This window comes from Mus musculus, chromosome 6 (genome assembly GCF_000001635.26).
Source record: "Mus musculus strain C57BL/6J chromosome 6, GRCm38.p6 C57BL/6J".
Taxonomy (NCBI): domain Eukaryota; kingdom Metazoa; phylum Chordata; class Mammalia; order Rodentia; family Muridae; genus Mus; species Mus musculus.
In genome coordinates, this window is record NC_000072.6 from 30,694,548 (window position 1) to 30,710,920 (window position 16,373).

Below are 16,373 nucleotides of genomic sequence, written 5' to 3' on the forward strand. Positions count from 1 at the left end.
AGGGAAGAAACAGCACAGTAACCCTTTGTCCTGTGCTCTAAGTCGTTTTTTTTTCCAGGAATAGAGAAAGGTTCCATTGGTTTGTTCATACTGGCTAGCTCTGTGTTAATAACAACATCCATGTGAACTATGGCAGGGTCTACGCAGATGACCTAGTCAACAACGTGGTCTCTCATACCCTGTCGTGCCTCATAGCAACTTCAGGAACCTGCTCTTAGGGCCGTATCTTGGATCAAGTCATTCAGACTGGACCTCCAGGATCTTGGACTATTGTCCTAACTGCCCCTTGTACTGTGTTTAGTGTTTAATACCTACCAAGGTTTATCTTAAATCCCTTTACCATGTCTAGTCTTTAACCCTTCTAAAATTCCCACTCATCATTCTATTAGAATGAAGGATTGGGGGCTGCAAAGGTTAGAAGGGAGTAGATAGGGTGTATTTATCACATCTTTGCATAGCGAACCCCTGTGCAGCTTGGAGTTGGAGTAACTCTAGCTTTAATTTTTTTTTCAAATCCTATTATTAACGATGGTTCTTAAATGCTTTAACCTTCCTTGTAGCCCACCACCCCACCAGAGGTAGTAGAAAAGAAAGGATATGTGGGAAATGGACCTGTTTAGAAAGGTTCTTTGGAGCAACTCAGTGTTGTCTGGAAATCGGCAGTTCAATTCACAGGTTAGCAGGCAGCGGCAGCTTGATCTAGTTGCAAATACCTCACGGATACACCAGGGGTCCAGTTCGGTAAAGTTGGCTTAGCAACAGTGGTGACAAGACCTAGCAGAGACAGCCTGGCCCCAGCCTCAACTTGAGTCAGCAGGAGGGACCATCGGGAACCCAAGGAGAAGTTCTCTGTTGTGCCTCTCTCAGGAAAGTGAAGGCCAGCAAAGACCACCGAGACCCACCAGTGTTGCACAGCTAACTGTATGAGCAAGCCGGGCTCTGTCTCCGTCATTCCTTGGAGTCCCATTTATGCCTTTCACACATCAAGTGTCCTCCACGTGCCTTGCCTCAGCACACGTCTTACCTCAGCAGGACGCTTGCCTAAAGCACAGGCATCCAGTCAGCCCCAGTCCTTGGAAGCCGCAACAAACTGCAGCACACCACCAGAAGGGTTTTTTTTGGTGCATTTTTCTCTACTGTGTCCGAACAAATGCAGATCAACAATACAATGTAGCTCAACAACACAATGTAAAGCAGACCGATACATGCGTGTTGTTAGCAAAGAATCCTTCATCACCTGTCCTTTTATGCACTTGCTTTAGAACATCCTCTCTCCTGTGTCTGCTTTAGACACAGTTCCCTCATGAATCGGCCTTAGCCTTTCCCACCTGTGTCCACTTTAACGAAACTTTCCTTCACGTGTTTGTCATAGCAAAACACCATCCAAATGACTTCTCAGAGAACCCTTACATTTCCACTTCAAAGTGACCATAGGGATTATGGGTAGAAAATTTGGAAACGGACATGTGGGATGGCTTTGTTGTCAAGGTCCTGGCTGCCAAAGTGAGTGACCTGAGGTCAATCCCTGGAACCTACATGGTGGAAGGGGAGGGGAGGACCAACTACTTGCAAGTTGTCCTGTGACTTCCATGCATGTACACACGCAAGCATACTCAGAGACTAAATGAGGGAGAAAAGGAATAAGAAGGGGCCAAAGCCCAGAGGTTGGAGGAAAGGAAGAAAGGAGAAACTTGAAGGCTATAGGTGAAGCGATAGAGGTCCATGAAGTGGGGTAAGCAAGATGAGAACCTGGGCTATGGCAAGGGCAGCTATAAAGCTTTCAACTTGGAAATCAAGCAAATGGGTGGGTGATAACGCATTCATAAGGGTACAGACCAACAATCCAATTTCCAAGAACAGAAAATGTAATGTCCAGCATATTGTAAGACTGTTTTTAAACTCTTGTTCCAGGGGGTATGGAAATATAAAGTTTATTGGCCTTCATGGTCATTGTGTTTATCAAATTAGGGCAGCATACATGGCATATAGCAAGATTATGGAAGTGTGTATTCTTCAGTCTAAGGCTACCTTGTTACTGGGATGGAGCAATTTAAACACATGGTTCTTCTCCATCCCCTGGATTCTGATGGAGAAGAGCCCAAAGGTTCTTGAAGAGCCTCTGCCCAGAAAGAGCCACACCTCGCTTCCATCGCAGGCCTCCATGGACTCCTTGGTGGTGTCAAGCTACAAACCAAAAGGCTTTTAGCATCAAGATTCCTTTCAGATCCTACGGTGTCAAAACTGGATCAACATTAAAGGAAGGTGTTTACTCTCACTATGAAAAATAGCTAAGTGCTATCAAATGATAATCCATGGACGATAACATTCAGTAAACATTGGTGTGTCTAACAAGGCAAAGAGCTGTCTCATTTTTCAACTGACCGACAAGATACTTTTAAAAAAAGTTAACCATATAGTGCCCAGTAGTTCATGAAATAAACACCTTTGGATACTGCTAATGTGCATATAAAGAAGTGTGACCTGTTGAGTAATTCAATAAGAACTACAAAAGAAATCCTTAAATCTTAATATCCTAAGAATTTTACAAAAGGAAATAATCAGAATAATTTTTGGTAGTGGCATTCGTAGATGTTAACTGGACTCTTACTTATAACACTGAAAATTTAGAACCAGCCTAATCGGTCATCAAGTAAAGAAAATTGTTAAACTATATACTGTCATATTCATAAAAGGTAATTTACTGAACTGTGAACACATATAATTTAAGGAATAATCAGGTCAAGAGGGAGCTACTCCTGACCCAGCAAATGAAAAGAATGCTGAGAAACTTCTTACTTAATATGATCTTGAAATGTATGGAGAAAAAAAAAATATAGGTATCTTTAGGGAAAAAAATGAAAAGAGATAAAGGCTATGTCTGGATTACAAAATATAGATATTTGTTTTATTTGGTTGACATTTTGTGAGTTTCACAGATTTTCTTTAGTGATCATGAACTCATTCCATACTTTAAAAATCCTATTCTTCCCCTAAGAAACAAAGCTCCCTCACGCTGCTGGCTGCATCCTGAAAGCTGTCTATGGCTTTTGTCTCGGCTGATTTAGACCAGAGCGGAATTCTGAGTAATTCCCCTATGTGAAGTGCAGCAGTTCTTGGCAGTAACAGACTCTCCAGGCACTTGAGCAAGACCCTTGCAATCAGTGATGATTGCTGAGAGCTTTAAGCTTTGTTTGTAAGAGAAGAAGTTCTGATTCTTTTCTTTAGAAGTTCCTACTCCCGCTGATTAATCTTATTTTTCTCCGAAGTTAGAAGTACTCTTATGAACTTCCATTTGTTTGATGTCTCCTTTTTAACCCTGTATGGGCTCCCAGGAGCTTTTAGTCTCTATTGAGTTTGAGGGGAGGGAGCCTCAGGTAAGGTCAGCATGGGTGACAGACAGGTAGTTTGTATTTAGGTATCTCTGGGCCCACTCAGTCCCCTGACTCCTCTCTCTGGAGCTAAGTGGGCGTTTTGCTACCCAGCAGCTTGGTCCTTTCGTATGCTTCCTTCACTCTGAACCTCTTTCTTGTTCAGTGCTGCATCCTCCATCCAACTGTTCTCTGTGCCTCCCTTGGGTGTCAAGTCTATTTCTTGATTAAAGTCCAAACTCCCCACTCCGCCAGACCTGTCTCATGATGTTCCATTTTGGATACGGGCCTTGGCTCCATTCCTTGGCTTCATTTGTTCTTAATTCCTAAATGACATACATGTCCAGATGTTAAGGAAATAGTTCCGCCCAGTCTAATCCAGTCCTGGGATCCTTTCCTGGGTCCCAAGAAATAGAACTCATGGCTGAAGTAATGAGCCTCTACCCCCATGATAGATGTGAAATGTTTTCAAAGGAAGAACACACCAAATCTGAATGGGACATTGGCCCTTGCCTACACATCCGTACAGCCAGTCCAAGGAGAGTGATGGACACCCAAATCTATAATCACACACTATACTACTTTCTAGTGAAGACGTAAGTGATATGCTGGGTGAGTTGTTGCTAGAGTCCATGTTCCTACTGTGCAGTTCTGAAGCCACCTCTGTGTCTTTGTCTATTTTCTGTTCTTATAATGAAATGTTAGAGTCCAGATAAATTACAAAGAGTAGAAATTTATCTAAGTCAGAGTTTTAGGGTCCAGGAACTCTAAGATCATAGTGCCTTAGAGGCACTTGCTTAGAACCTGGTGATGGGTTTCTTTCTGCATCATAACATGGCAGAGGGCATGCCCTGGAGAGCTTATTTGCCAGAGAGGATACCCTATTCATCTATTAATCCATGAGCTCTTAAGGATCCTAGTACCCCTCAAATGCCCCATAGCCAAGTATAAATATATAAATCAGGGGTTACGACTGTCAACATATGACATTTGGGAGACATGTTCAAACCCGAACAGAGGGCCACATGGACTGACTGCCTTGCTGTGACAGAATGAATTGGACATGTCAGACATGATGTCCCTTCCCAGAAGATCTTCCACCTGTGACAGAATCCAGGATGTTAGGATAGTACAAGGAATGTTTTGGTCTCTGGCTTGAAATTTTGGGGGGAACAATGTTCTGTCACAGACCCAGTACCAAGAGCACTCTGACGATCGGGCTTGGGTCAGAATGGAGATAGAGTCAGAGTTGGGAGGCACCCATCATACTGTGGGCACAAGGAATGGCCAGTGGGCCTGCATGTCAGTAGAGCAGCCATAAGGACAGAATGTGTTAGATAGTCATATCTGTCAGAATAACATTAGAACTCAGAGTTTCGTGTGAAAACCTGAGGCCACTGCTTGCACCCCCTCTCCTTGCTTTCTTTGCCTCCTCCCCTTTCCCTCCAAATATAATTCTTGTCCATAATTTTTAAACAATCAAGATTATATCCGTGGTAAAAACAAAACAACAACACACTGTCAGACATTCTGCTACCATAATTAGTATGCAAAAAAAAACCTTCAAGGGAACATCACTCCATCACAACGAATAGGAAGGTAACTCTTCTCTAAAAATCATGCCTTCCCGAAGCCCTCAGAGACGTGAGCTCATGTTCATAACTAACTCCAGAGTCCTGCGGATCCCCGCGCTATCTGGTCGGGCTAGACACAAAGGTTCTGGTTTTAGATGGAGGGAAGAAGAAAGCCATGCCCTTAGGCTGCATGTGGGTTAGCAGAGCCATGTGGAGTAACGGGTGAACCTGTGCTAGTTAATTCTGTGTGTCAGCTTGGCTGCACCAAGCCACCCAGATGTTTGGTCAAACATTAATGTGGGTATTTCTGTAAAGTGTTTTAAAAGATGAGATTAATTGGTTGACTTTGAGCAGAGTAGATAACCTTCTAGGCTGTGGTTTGGCTCCATCCAAACAGTTGAAAACCTTAAGAGAAAAAGAACTGACCACCCGTAAGGAAGTGAGAATTTGCCAGCAAGATGCCTTTGGACTTTCTTCCCTTTGTCTGCAGCTTGCACACCCTGTGCAGACTTTTTTCTCTTTGACTTGCTAACCTCTATAATTACATAAACCAGTTAACTCTCTCCTTTCCTGTCCTCCTCCTCCTCCCCTCATACAGAGAAATATTCTTGTAGATAAATGGGGTAACGATATCCACACCCGACTTTCTGTTTCTAGGAGAGTGCTGACCAGGATTCAGATCCTATCACAAGAGGACATTTCCACTTTCCTCTCCATCCCTGTCCTCTGGTTACTCACAGAAAGCTTGGAGCAAGACAAGGTAGCCAAGGGAAGCTACCTTGGTGGAGTAGATTTTCAGGAAGTGATCGGTCACTGCCGGGGACAGGCACAAACATTACCCATATCCTATGACTCCTATGTAAGCGATAAAACAGACCGTCAGGATAGGGGGCCCCATTTAGGGGGGGAAACATCTGGGGCCAGGAAGGAAGCTGGCCTTCCCATTCCCAGGAATCCCACAGACATCTGCCGTATTAGAGAGAGGGAGGGTAGGGGGTGCTTGTGTCAGGGGCAGGATGGGGTGGGTCAAGAAAAATCTCTAGATCCCAAGAACCCGCACCAACACCAACACATTGTAGAGATGAGAGTGCCAAGGGAACAAGCTTTTGCCTAGCCCTCCCAAGGTGCCAGACAGTGTTTGACCAGGTAAAATAGAAGGGACTGAGCTGGCCCCTGGAGATGAGGCAAAGAATTTTTGTGAGAGACTGAGGCAGGAGCCCAGACCAGAGGAGCTACCTCCCTGCTCTTACTGCAGCCCAGTGACAAGCATGGGAGACAGGAGCAGAGGGAGAGCTGTGAGGGAAGTCTCTGACTACCAGTGTGCAGGGAGGCAAGAAGACCAGAGGTAACCTGCAAACCGGAAACCTTGCCAGCTCCAAACACGGGGCTGTGGCTCTGTCTGGTACCCAGGGACGTGGGAGTAAGCACAAAACATCAACTGGCTACTGAGTAGGGAGTTAGTCTCCTCGGAAGCAGGCCTCCTCTGCAAGAGCACGCTGCCCACACCCTGATGTAAATGCAGGTCACTTCATTCCTACCAACTTACATCATGGCTGCCACTCGGTACCAAATCATGCCATAGAGACAAAGAAGAGAGAAAGGGATTCTTAAAGATCTGTCAGATCTGGATTTTACAATAACTGACTAACATGCTAAAAGTCTTAGTGAGAAAGGTAAAAAAAAAAAAAAAAAACAAAAACAAAAAAAACCAACCAACCAAACAAACAAACAAAAAACAAAACAAAAAAACCCATATGGATTAGCATGTGGAGGATTTTAGCAAATAGAGAAACTACGAAATTTGAAAATAGGAGGAATAAAAGCATAGTGCCAACGGTGAAAAATTTGTGATGAGCAAGATGACTCAATGGGTAAAAAGCTCTTGCTATGAACATTTGATGACCTGAGTTTGATCCTTGGGACCCAGATGGTAGGAGTGACCTGACACCTGCAGGTTGTCACCTGCCCTCCACGTATGTGACACAAAATACACATGCACTAAATAAATACCTATTTTATAAAACGTTAAAGAATTTTTCTAATATCAACAGCAACCTAGCTAGTGCTGACGTGACCTTGAAGATGGCAAGAGAATCATCCAAAAATGAAACACAGGGAAAGTCTACTTAAGACATACAAAAAGAACATTAAAAATTCTGGGCCTAGGGACTTGGTTTCGCTGATAGAGCTCTGCTCCTGGCCGGCACACCCTTATTCACAGACTCGAATATGCACAACCACACACAGACATAACGCATGCACTCACAAGAGTTAATTATTATTATTTTTTTAATCACCGGAGTGTCCTCAAGAAGACATGCAAGCAAGACAGAGGTAGATGGCAGAGATGTAGCAGAGAAGGGTTTTCTAAAAGTAGTGGAAGGCAACCAAGGTGCAAGTCTGAGTGTTGTAAGTGCAGCCAAATGAAAGCAGAAATCAGAGCCACCTACACAGTGTAGTCCTGGAAACAAAGTCGATGCACTCAAAAAGACAAAGAATACAATACACAGAAGAGCAAGGATGCGGTTATAGCAAACTTCTTGTTGGGAGCAACAACAACTCCAAAAACCAAAAGCAAAACAGAAAACTAAGGGATATGTTTTAAGTACAGAAAAAGGATGGGTCAGTTCTAAATTCTACAGTCAGGGGACCCTTTGGTTGGTTGGTTGGTTGGTTGGTTAGTTGGTTGGTTGGTTACTAGGGCAGAAGACTGATTTGGGCTCATAACTTTGGGAATCTCTGTCTATCCTAGCAAGAAGTTTACACTGGAGCAGGCTCACAGTATAGTGTCAAACAACAATAACAACCCACCAGACGCCCCCAGAGCTCCCAGGGACTAAACCACCAACCAAAGAGTACACATGGAGGGACCCATGGCTCCAGCTGCATATGTAGCAGAGGATGGCCTTGTTGGGCATCATTGGGAGGAGAGGCCCTTAATCCTGTGAAGGCTCGATGCCCCAGTGTAGGGGAATGCCAGGGCAGGGAGGCAGGAGTGGGTGGGTGGGTGAGGGAGCACCCTCATAGAAGCAGGAGGAGGGGGGATGGAATAGGGGGTTTTTGGAGGGGAAACAGAGAAAGGGGATAACATATGAAATGTAAGTAAATAAAATATCCAATAAATAAATAATTAATTAAAAATTAACAAATATTTTTCAGACAAAATTTGGGAAATTCATTGGCAATTGTCTAGGATTAAACAAAATATTAAAGAAGTTAAAGAACTTCTTTAATATAATTTATATTATATATATTTGCATGATTTAATATAATCATGCAAAAGCATGATTATAGTGGGATCACTGTGACAAATACAAAGACATTAAGAACAATGGGAATGATTTTTAAAAAAAAAATGAGGATAAATACAAAAGACATTTCCCATCAATTTTTATTGTCTTTAAAAGAAAATTCATTAAGTACAAGTGGTAACAATGTCTCATGAGATTTATAGCGTGCATAACCAAATACTCAAGAGCAGGTAATTTATGAAGAATAGATGCCCTGGGGGCTGAGAGGTTCAAAGTCATCGTACCAGCATCTGCTCAGCACCTGTCGGGACCCTTCTCCCTGGGTCATGTGGTAAGAGAGGCCAAGAACGCAGAGTCTCTTTCTGTCTTATAAAGTTCCTAATATCACGGGGCCCCACTCTCATGACCCCATCTAATCCTTTCTAACTCTCAAATGCCCCATGTCCAAATGTTATGCACATATAAATCTGGCTATCAAGTTACCAAACAATGGTATTTTGGAGGGTACATTCAAACCATACTAGGCTTTAGCCACGCAATGATTCTCTGCAGTGAAGTCTTTGGAGGTTTTTGTTCTCACCAACTGTCAGGACAGTCTCTCACCATCCTGAGAGCCTTTGTCACCCTGGAGGACAGCCCTTACAGCATGCCATGACATCTCTTGTCGATCAGTCCTTTGTCTGAACTTGCTTCTTGTTTGGTAAGTCTGACTTTGAATCATTTGATTACCTTCTACTCATCCTTCAGGATAAATAGGAGCCCACCTCGCTCTGGGAGCCTTCCATGATTGACCTCTGTCTTCATCCCAGACTGTGGGATAGACTCTTTTCAAATGCCACCAATGCATGCCTGAAAACAGCCCGGCCTGGGATCTGTGATCTCTTTATCTGTTTCCTTCATCCTCCAACTCCCTACCTGACACTCCATCAAGCCTCATTCTTCACATTCCTCATGCCTGGCTTGGTGTCTGGCACTAGATAGGCGCTCAATATTTGTCAAGAATGAAGTGTGACAGTTCCTGCGAAGACACACAGGAGGCTGACACATGGAAAGCGGCCTCCTTTGTTACTCTGGACATTTTCAACCTTTTTATCTACTATCTAGTGTATCGATAAGGCATGATGATAAATCATCTCCCAAAGTGATAATATTTTTCTTTAATTGTTAGACCAATGAGACCCACACAAAATACATACCCAAATGCCTGCAAATGTCACCCCAAGTAACAGAATGCAGCAGAGCCTGGAAATCTAATCAAGGCATGACGGAATGTGAAGGAGAGCTGTAACCTAATCACTGGTCTTAACAGCTGAAGCAAGACTATGGGAACAGGAGGGGGATAGTCTGTAGGGAGTGCTGAAGAGTGGAGCCAAGGAACAAACATTTGTCATGATGTCTCCAGCCCTGTCAAGGGAAAGGGTTGTTTTTTTGACCGTTAGACACAAGCATGCAGTCCACCCTATATCCCCACGGATGCCACAGGACTCATCTAGCTCCCTCCCTTTGTTCTGATTTCATGCTCACAAACAACCTCCTGATTATAATTTGGCTTCCCATGTAGATTTTCCAATAGGAGAGAATGCGCTGACCAGTCAGCATGAACATCTGGTCGGCTTGGCAGGAAGAGTTCTCTTTGTATATGAATGTATTAGTGTTCTGGTTTATATATCAGTCAGTTTATACACCCCAGGGACTGCAGAGGTGCTCATTCTCCCAGCCCTTGCTCAGGCCATCAGCAGGGCCCTGTTCCCTCAGTGTAGACAGAGGACAAAGGATCGCGAGCGAGCCTCATCTCCCATCTTGCTTTGGGCTCACCTCTTCTCCATCATTCAACCCACTGCCAGTGCACGCATTCAGGGTGTGTCCTTGGCCCTCTCCCCCTCTTCATAATTCTGGTCCCTGCTCATTCACGGTTCTTATCTACCCACACCACAGTTCTTCCCCAGTAAGTTCACTCACTTCATCGGTCACTTTCAAAGGTTTCGGATTGAGAGTAATCTCACTTTCAGAGAGATGGTTAGACCTGAGCTAGGTCTGGGGAGTGAGGGGTCACTTCATCAAGCAGAATTGGAGTAGAAGATGAAGTAGATCAATGGTTGGAATGGATGCCTGGATGATTTCAGAGGCTCTAAAGCTCCACTGATGACTTGATAGACCTATAGCTATTCTGGGTGCTGTTCTGATGGGCTATTGAACCTCAATGAATGGTATTCAGCGGTTCTCAATCTGTGGGTCACAACCTCCTGTGGGGGTGTGTCAACTGACCCTTTTACAGGGATCACCTAAGACCATTGAGAAATTCTGATATTTACATTATGACTTATAACAGTAGTACTTTTACAGTCATGAAGTAGCAAAAAATAATAATAATTTTATGGTTGTAGGTCACCACAACATGAGGAACTATAATAAAGGCTCACAGCATTATGAAGGTTGAGCGCCATTGAATAGATGCTAAATTAGTGAGACCACTGACAAGAGATATCAAATGGATCAAGGCTGGGCAGGAGAGAAGTCCTGTGAGCATTTCAAACTGAGACAAAGATTCACCAAAAATAGTGAATAGTGACCAGACAAGGCAGCACTTGCCCTAACCCCAGGACTTGGGGGTGGAGGTAGAAAAGCCAGGTTAGGACTTTTTTTTTTTTTTTTTCAAATGAGCAAATTCATGGCAAATAGCCCCAAGCCCAACCTCACCCCCTCTCTGACCTCACATAAATCCAGTTGAACTGGAACTCGCTATGTAGCCTCGAGGCTGGTTTGGAATGTAAGGTAATCCTCCTGCCTCAGCTGTCCCAGTCCCAGTGTTGGAACTCTCAGATCCCAGGGAAGATTACACAGATTTCTTTTTCACTTTCTGTGACTGTAACAAAAAAACTCATAGCGGGTACGCTATGAGGTTATTTGTGAAGAAAAGAGCTTTGTCTTGTCTCACAGGTCTCGAAGTTATAAGATCAGGCACCAGCACCATCTCATCTTCCAGCGAGGGCCTCGTGATGCTGACCGTCCTAATGGGAAGCACAAGGGTGAGCCACTAGGAGCAAAGAGTGGGAGGAGCTTGGGGATGCAGGGATGGCATGCTGGGTAAAAAGTGCTTGCAGTTCTCCTTGAGTACAAGACTTCAGTTCTCCCATCCACACCAGGTGACTCACAACTACTTGTAATTCCAGCTCTGGGGAATCTAACTTCTTCTAGCCTCTTTGGGCACCCACAAACAGACACACACACATGCACAGAAGTAATTTTAAACAATCTTAAAACAAACACATAAAAATCAATAAAACAAACGACTGCAGTGGTGGCTCATGCCTTCAATCCCAGCACTCCGGAAGCAGAGGCAAGTGGATCTCTGTGAGTTTGAGGCCAGCCTGGTCTATAGAGTGAGTTCCAGGATAGCCAGGGTTACATAGTAAGACCCTGTCAAAAACAAGCAAACAACAAAACCAGCCCTTCCAAGTGGAAGGGAGCTGGCCTATGCTGGCTAGTCTCATCGCTCGAGGAAAGCATCGTCCCTTGGTTCCCTTAGGACCTCAAGCCCAAAGAAGACCTGTTACAGGTTCCCTAGGCTCCCTCCAAAGCTGCCACATTGAGGAATCGCAACACAAAAGCTTTGTGGGGTGGGGGTTCCACGTGAGCAATGAGGAGGGTCTCCAGCAGAACAGGAGACATCGGATGGAGAAAGAATTATACAGTAAGAAGAGCAGGGAGCAAGTTGGCTTCTAGATAGCTTTCTTTTGAAGAGGCATTTATTCAAGTTTATTCAATTTGAAGATTAGGGTGTTTTATGATCAAGGAAGATACTAAACATATTCTGCATATAAATACTTGTGAGCTATGTTATTCTTTTTTACACTTTCCTATCTTTTTTATTAAAGAAAAATCCCATTTTGATCACATCATTTCCTCTAACTTCATGTTCTCTTAACAAGACCAAAAAGGATAAACAAACAAACCCAAGCCCCCCCCCCCAAAAAATCAAAGACAAAACCACACACACACCACTGAGTTTTGTGTGGGCCTGCCCTGGGTTGGGGTTTATGCAGCCAGCATCACTCCCTTGAAAGAGCTGAGCCTCCCTGTCCCTGCAGGTACCAGTTGCAAATAGATTCTTGGTTAAGGGTGGGACTTTGGGCCCACTTCCCCTGTCTATGCTAAAAGGTTTTGTTTGTTTGTTTGTTTGTTGTTTGTTTTTATAAGTTTCTATAAATTTTCTTCACTTTAAATTTTTTTCTGAGGTCAAATTTATCTGTATTTTTCTTTTGTCATTTGTCCTTTGGTGTCATTTCTAAGAATTTAAGAATTTGTGTCTGACTTAAATTTATGAAGTTTTACCTCTACATTTTCTTCTAATAATTTTATAATTTTAACTTGGGTATTTTTTAAATCAATAGTGTTAATTTTTACATGGACTATAAGAGAGTGTCTACCCTTTTTTCGTTTGTATCCAGTTGATCCAGAAACATTTGTTGAAAGAAATATTTCTCTTTTTTAAAGCATAATATTGTTATTATTCGGGAATTTTATGTAAAGTACCCCAATCACCCTTACTTCCCAGTCCTCCCAGGTCTGACCCCTACCTCATGGTCTCAACCTAAAAAAAAGAAAAGGAAAGGAAAGGAAAGAAAAGAAAAGAAAAGATTAAGTCCAATTTGTGTTGTCCAGAAAGTCACTGGAGCGTGGTCAAACTCCCAGGGGCCAGCCCCTTAAAGAAAAGCAACTCCTTCCCCACCCACACCCCTGCCGTAGCCATCTGTTGCAGAGAGAAACACTTCAGCATCCTCATCACATTTTTAAAGAGTTCTCTTCCATGGCTTCCTGTCTAGATTACTACTTTTTTTGGGGGGGGGGCAGGAGACTGGCATTGTCATAGAAGCCTTCTATGTCTTCCCCCCGCCCCCAATTATGAGTCTGCAGTCATCCGTACCACTGTAGAAGAAGTTTCCTCATCCTTCCAGTCAGCAAGAATGTGGATCATAGACTTCCAATGGGGACAGTATGGACCACGAATATCCACCTGGCCTCTGGTGACAGTTCAGGACATGGACACCAACACAGCTCCGGCTGCGGCAGGACCATAGACATCCCCTCCCTCATCCCCCACTGCTAACAACAAGGATCAGGGACACCCATCTGGCCCTTGGTAATAAAGGAACACTTTGTGGGGAGGTGGAAGAGACCTTTAATCCCAGCACTCTGGAGGCAGAGGCAGGTAGATCTCTGTGAGTTTGATGCCAACCTGCTCTAAGTTCCAGGATGTTCAGGGCAACACTGAGAGACCCTGGCTTGGGAAAAAAAAAGTATTTTTTTACCTACTGAATTCTCTCAGTATCCTTATCAAAAATCAATGGACCAAAGCTAGGCATGGTGGCCCACACCTTCAATACTAGTACTCTGGAAGCAGAGGTAAGTAGATCTCAAAGTTCAAGTTGGCTTGGTCCAGGATATCCCGGGCCACAGAGAGGGAAAACCCCTGTCTTAAACAACAAAACAATGAACAGCCAAACAAACAAACATCAATGTGTTCTAAATGACTGGGTTCATTTCTGAATTTTCATCTCTTCCATCATTTCCATCAGTTACAGGGGGCTGCACACTGTGACTTTCACGACTTGAGTTTGGGAAGCAGAAATACGAGTGTTGCCGCTTTGTTCTTTTTTAAAATCATCGGGTTAGACTTAGGGCTCAGTGGTTAAGAGCACAGGCTGCTCTCATAGAGGACCCAGGTTCAGTTCCTAGCACCCACATGAAAGCTCAAAACATCTCCAGTTGCAGATGACCCAAAGTCCTCTTCTGGCTTCTGTGGGCACAAACGCATGTGGTGCGTATAAACTCATGAAGCTTCACACACAGGCTCATAAATAAAAAGTGTATATATACATATATATATATATATATATATATATATATATATACACACATATATATATGTATATATATAAATAGATAGATATAGATATATAGACATATAGACATATAGACATATAGAGATATAGACATATAGACATATAGAGATATAGACATATAGACATAGATATATAGATATATAGATATAGATATGTGCATGTGTGTGTGTATGTGTGTATATAGAAAATTGAAAAGGATTGCTGGGATCTTTTTGACCCCTTGTGTTTCCATTAATCTTTTAAGATCCTCTCTCTCTCTCTCCACATACATACATATATATACACATACATATATACATATATACACATACATATATACATACACACACACACACGCGTGTGTGTGTGTGTGTGTGTGTAAAGAAAACCCACAGGAGAGGGGTGGTTTGAAACTTTATAGGAACTGAACCAAATCTATGGAATCAATTCAGGGATCACTACCACCTTAACTAAAACATCCACCAGTTTTTCAGCAGCCATTCCATTTTCAGCAGCAGCATGCCATTCCATTTTCAGCAAAGGTTTCTTAGGTTATTTCAACAGTGCTAAAATCTTCTCTATGCGGTCTTTAGGGACAGAGGAAGCAGACCTATGTATGGTCTTGCTGTTCGTGAGCATAGCCTGAGGCAGCAGTATGCTGTCTGCAGACACATAACTTCTGACAGTCCACGGATGTAGAAATGTTGACTCCCGCAGGAGCGCTTCATCCCCAACACTTGCCTTTTGAAGCTTCCTGGTTAGTCTATTATTTGCCCCAACCATTATTTGCCGACTCAAGCAGCCATGAAGTTAAACAATTAGCTCTAATTGTTTTTGACAAACATCCTAGGGAAAAGTGGGTTTTATTTGTACTGATGAACTCTAATCAAATAAAGAAAGCCTTGCAAATGGAGTCTCCCAGGGAAACACCAGAGAGGTGAAATAATAACAATTCTTTTTGAATGAGGCTTTAAGAGGCCCCCATTCCTCTAAAGAGGCAGGAGTGGGCTCTCTCTGTAACCGCCAGGCCTCTGGGTTTATTGCAAGCCTGGCCCCTTTGTTTTTAAGGCTACTGTGGAATTAGAATCAGGGGTTGAGCAAGTTAACGGATTGTGAAGCATGGTTTTAATGGAGATTCGGTAACCTTTCGTGAGTAAATGCTCCCTGGATTACTAAAACCCACAGTTGAGTCGCCGAGTTCTGAAAAAGCTAATTGGAAGGCATTTCATCTCATGGAGAACTGGATTTCAAGGCCCTCAGTTTACCACTTTTGCTAACATCATTCATTCAGCAACAGTAACTCTGACAACCATGTAATAATTTCTTAAGGGTTGATTTAAACTTTCTAAGTTTTCACAATATATGTGACGTGTGTTACGACAATAAGCAGCCACTTAAACATACAGAAAGAAATTAAATGTAAAATCGAAATCATGAAATTTCACTTACCTTCTCAGAGTGAGGTTGGCTATTTGAACTAGGGACCATAAGCTAGGAACATTCTTTATTTTATTAGTTCTTAAATTTTTAGTTTTACTTAGTTGTTGTTGTTGCTAGTGGTGGTGTGTGTACCATAGCGTTCCTGTGACGATTGGAGGACAACTTCCAGGAACCTGTTCTCTCCTTCTGTCGCCATGTGGGTCCCAGGGATTGAACTCAGGCCTTCAGGCCTCACAGTGGGCGCCTTTTATGCCTTTGTCCCCTTTGCCCAGTGAGCTATCTTGATGGCCCAGGAACATTCTTTTAACCTGCCCATATTGCTTACTTCTGTTTTCTCTCTCAGTTTAGTGTTTCGAAAATAAAATCTTTAAAAGCAAAAGCCCGCCTGGATTTCTGTGGGGCTGAGAAGAACACGCGTCTTGTCGTGGTTGTAGCTTTGCTGCTGGTTTTGAGAGGACCAGTCCTTGGTATGGAGGGGCAATTGTTAGAGGGCCATGTGCCCTTGTCCCCTGGAACAACCCAGTTTATTTTTTGTTAACACAGTGTAACCAATAGCGTTCATTTTTTACCCTCAAAAGAGCCCCAGTTCGGGTGATATATTTTATGGTCATCTTAATGATCAACAGCTGCGGAGGGCTTGGGGGTGGGGTGGGGGGAAAGGGGCAGCGAGGCCACGGTTTTAGGGGCCGCTGCAAGAAATATGGGCAATCTAGTGTCAAGAATGAACCTGAAGATGAAACACCTGGTCATAACTCCCCAGTGAGGGAAGAGAGGGGCTGCTGAGGGCTTCTTGAGTATTTTTTGAACAAAAGAAAAGTTGAGTTTTTGGAGGGTGGTGGAGGTGCAGTTCTCCTTAGA

The 16,373-nt window shown here is 43.4% G+C and overlaps 1 protein-coding gene across 3 annotated transcripts in view; it reads right to left on the reverse strand.

Annotated features, from left to right (window-relative positions):
- Positions 1-15,970, reverse strand: part of Cep41 (centrosomal protein 41) — a 57,061-nt gene extending 41,091 nt beyond the window's left edge. Inside the window, exon 1 of one of the 3 annotated variants that reach the window (XM_006505209.4) lies at positions 15,525-15,970. In XM_006505209.4, coding sequence (XP_006505272.1) covers positions 15,525-15,563 — 39 coding nt within the window. In that variant the 5' untranslated portion in view covers positions 15,564-15,970. The remainder of the gene's footprint in view (positions 1-15,524) is intronic. The other 2 variants (XM_006505207.4, XM_006505210.4) reach the window with 2 other exon arrangements.
- Between the last annotated feature and the right edge of the window lie 403 nt (positions 15,971-16,373).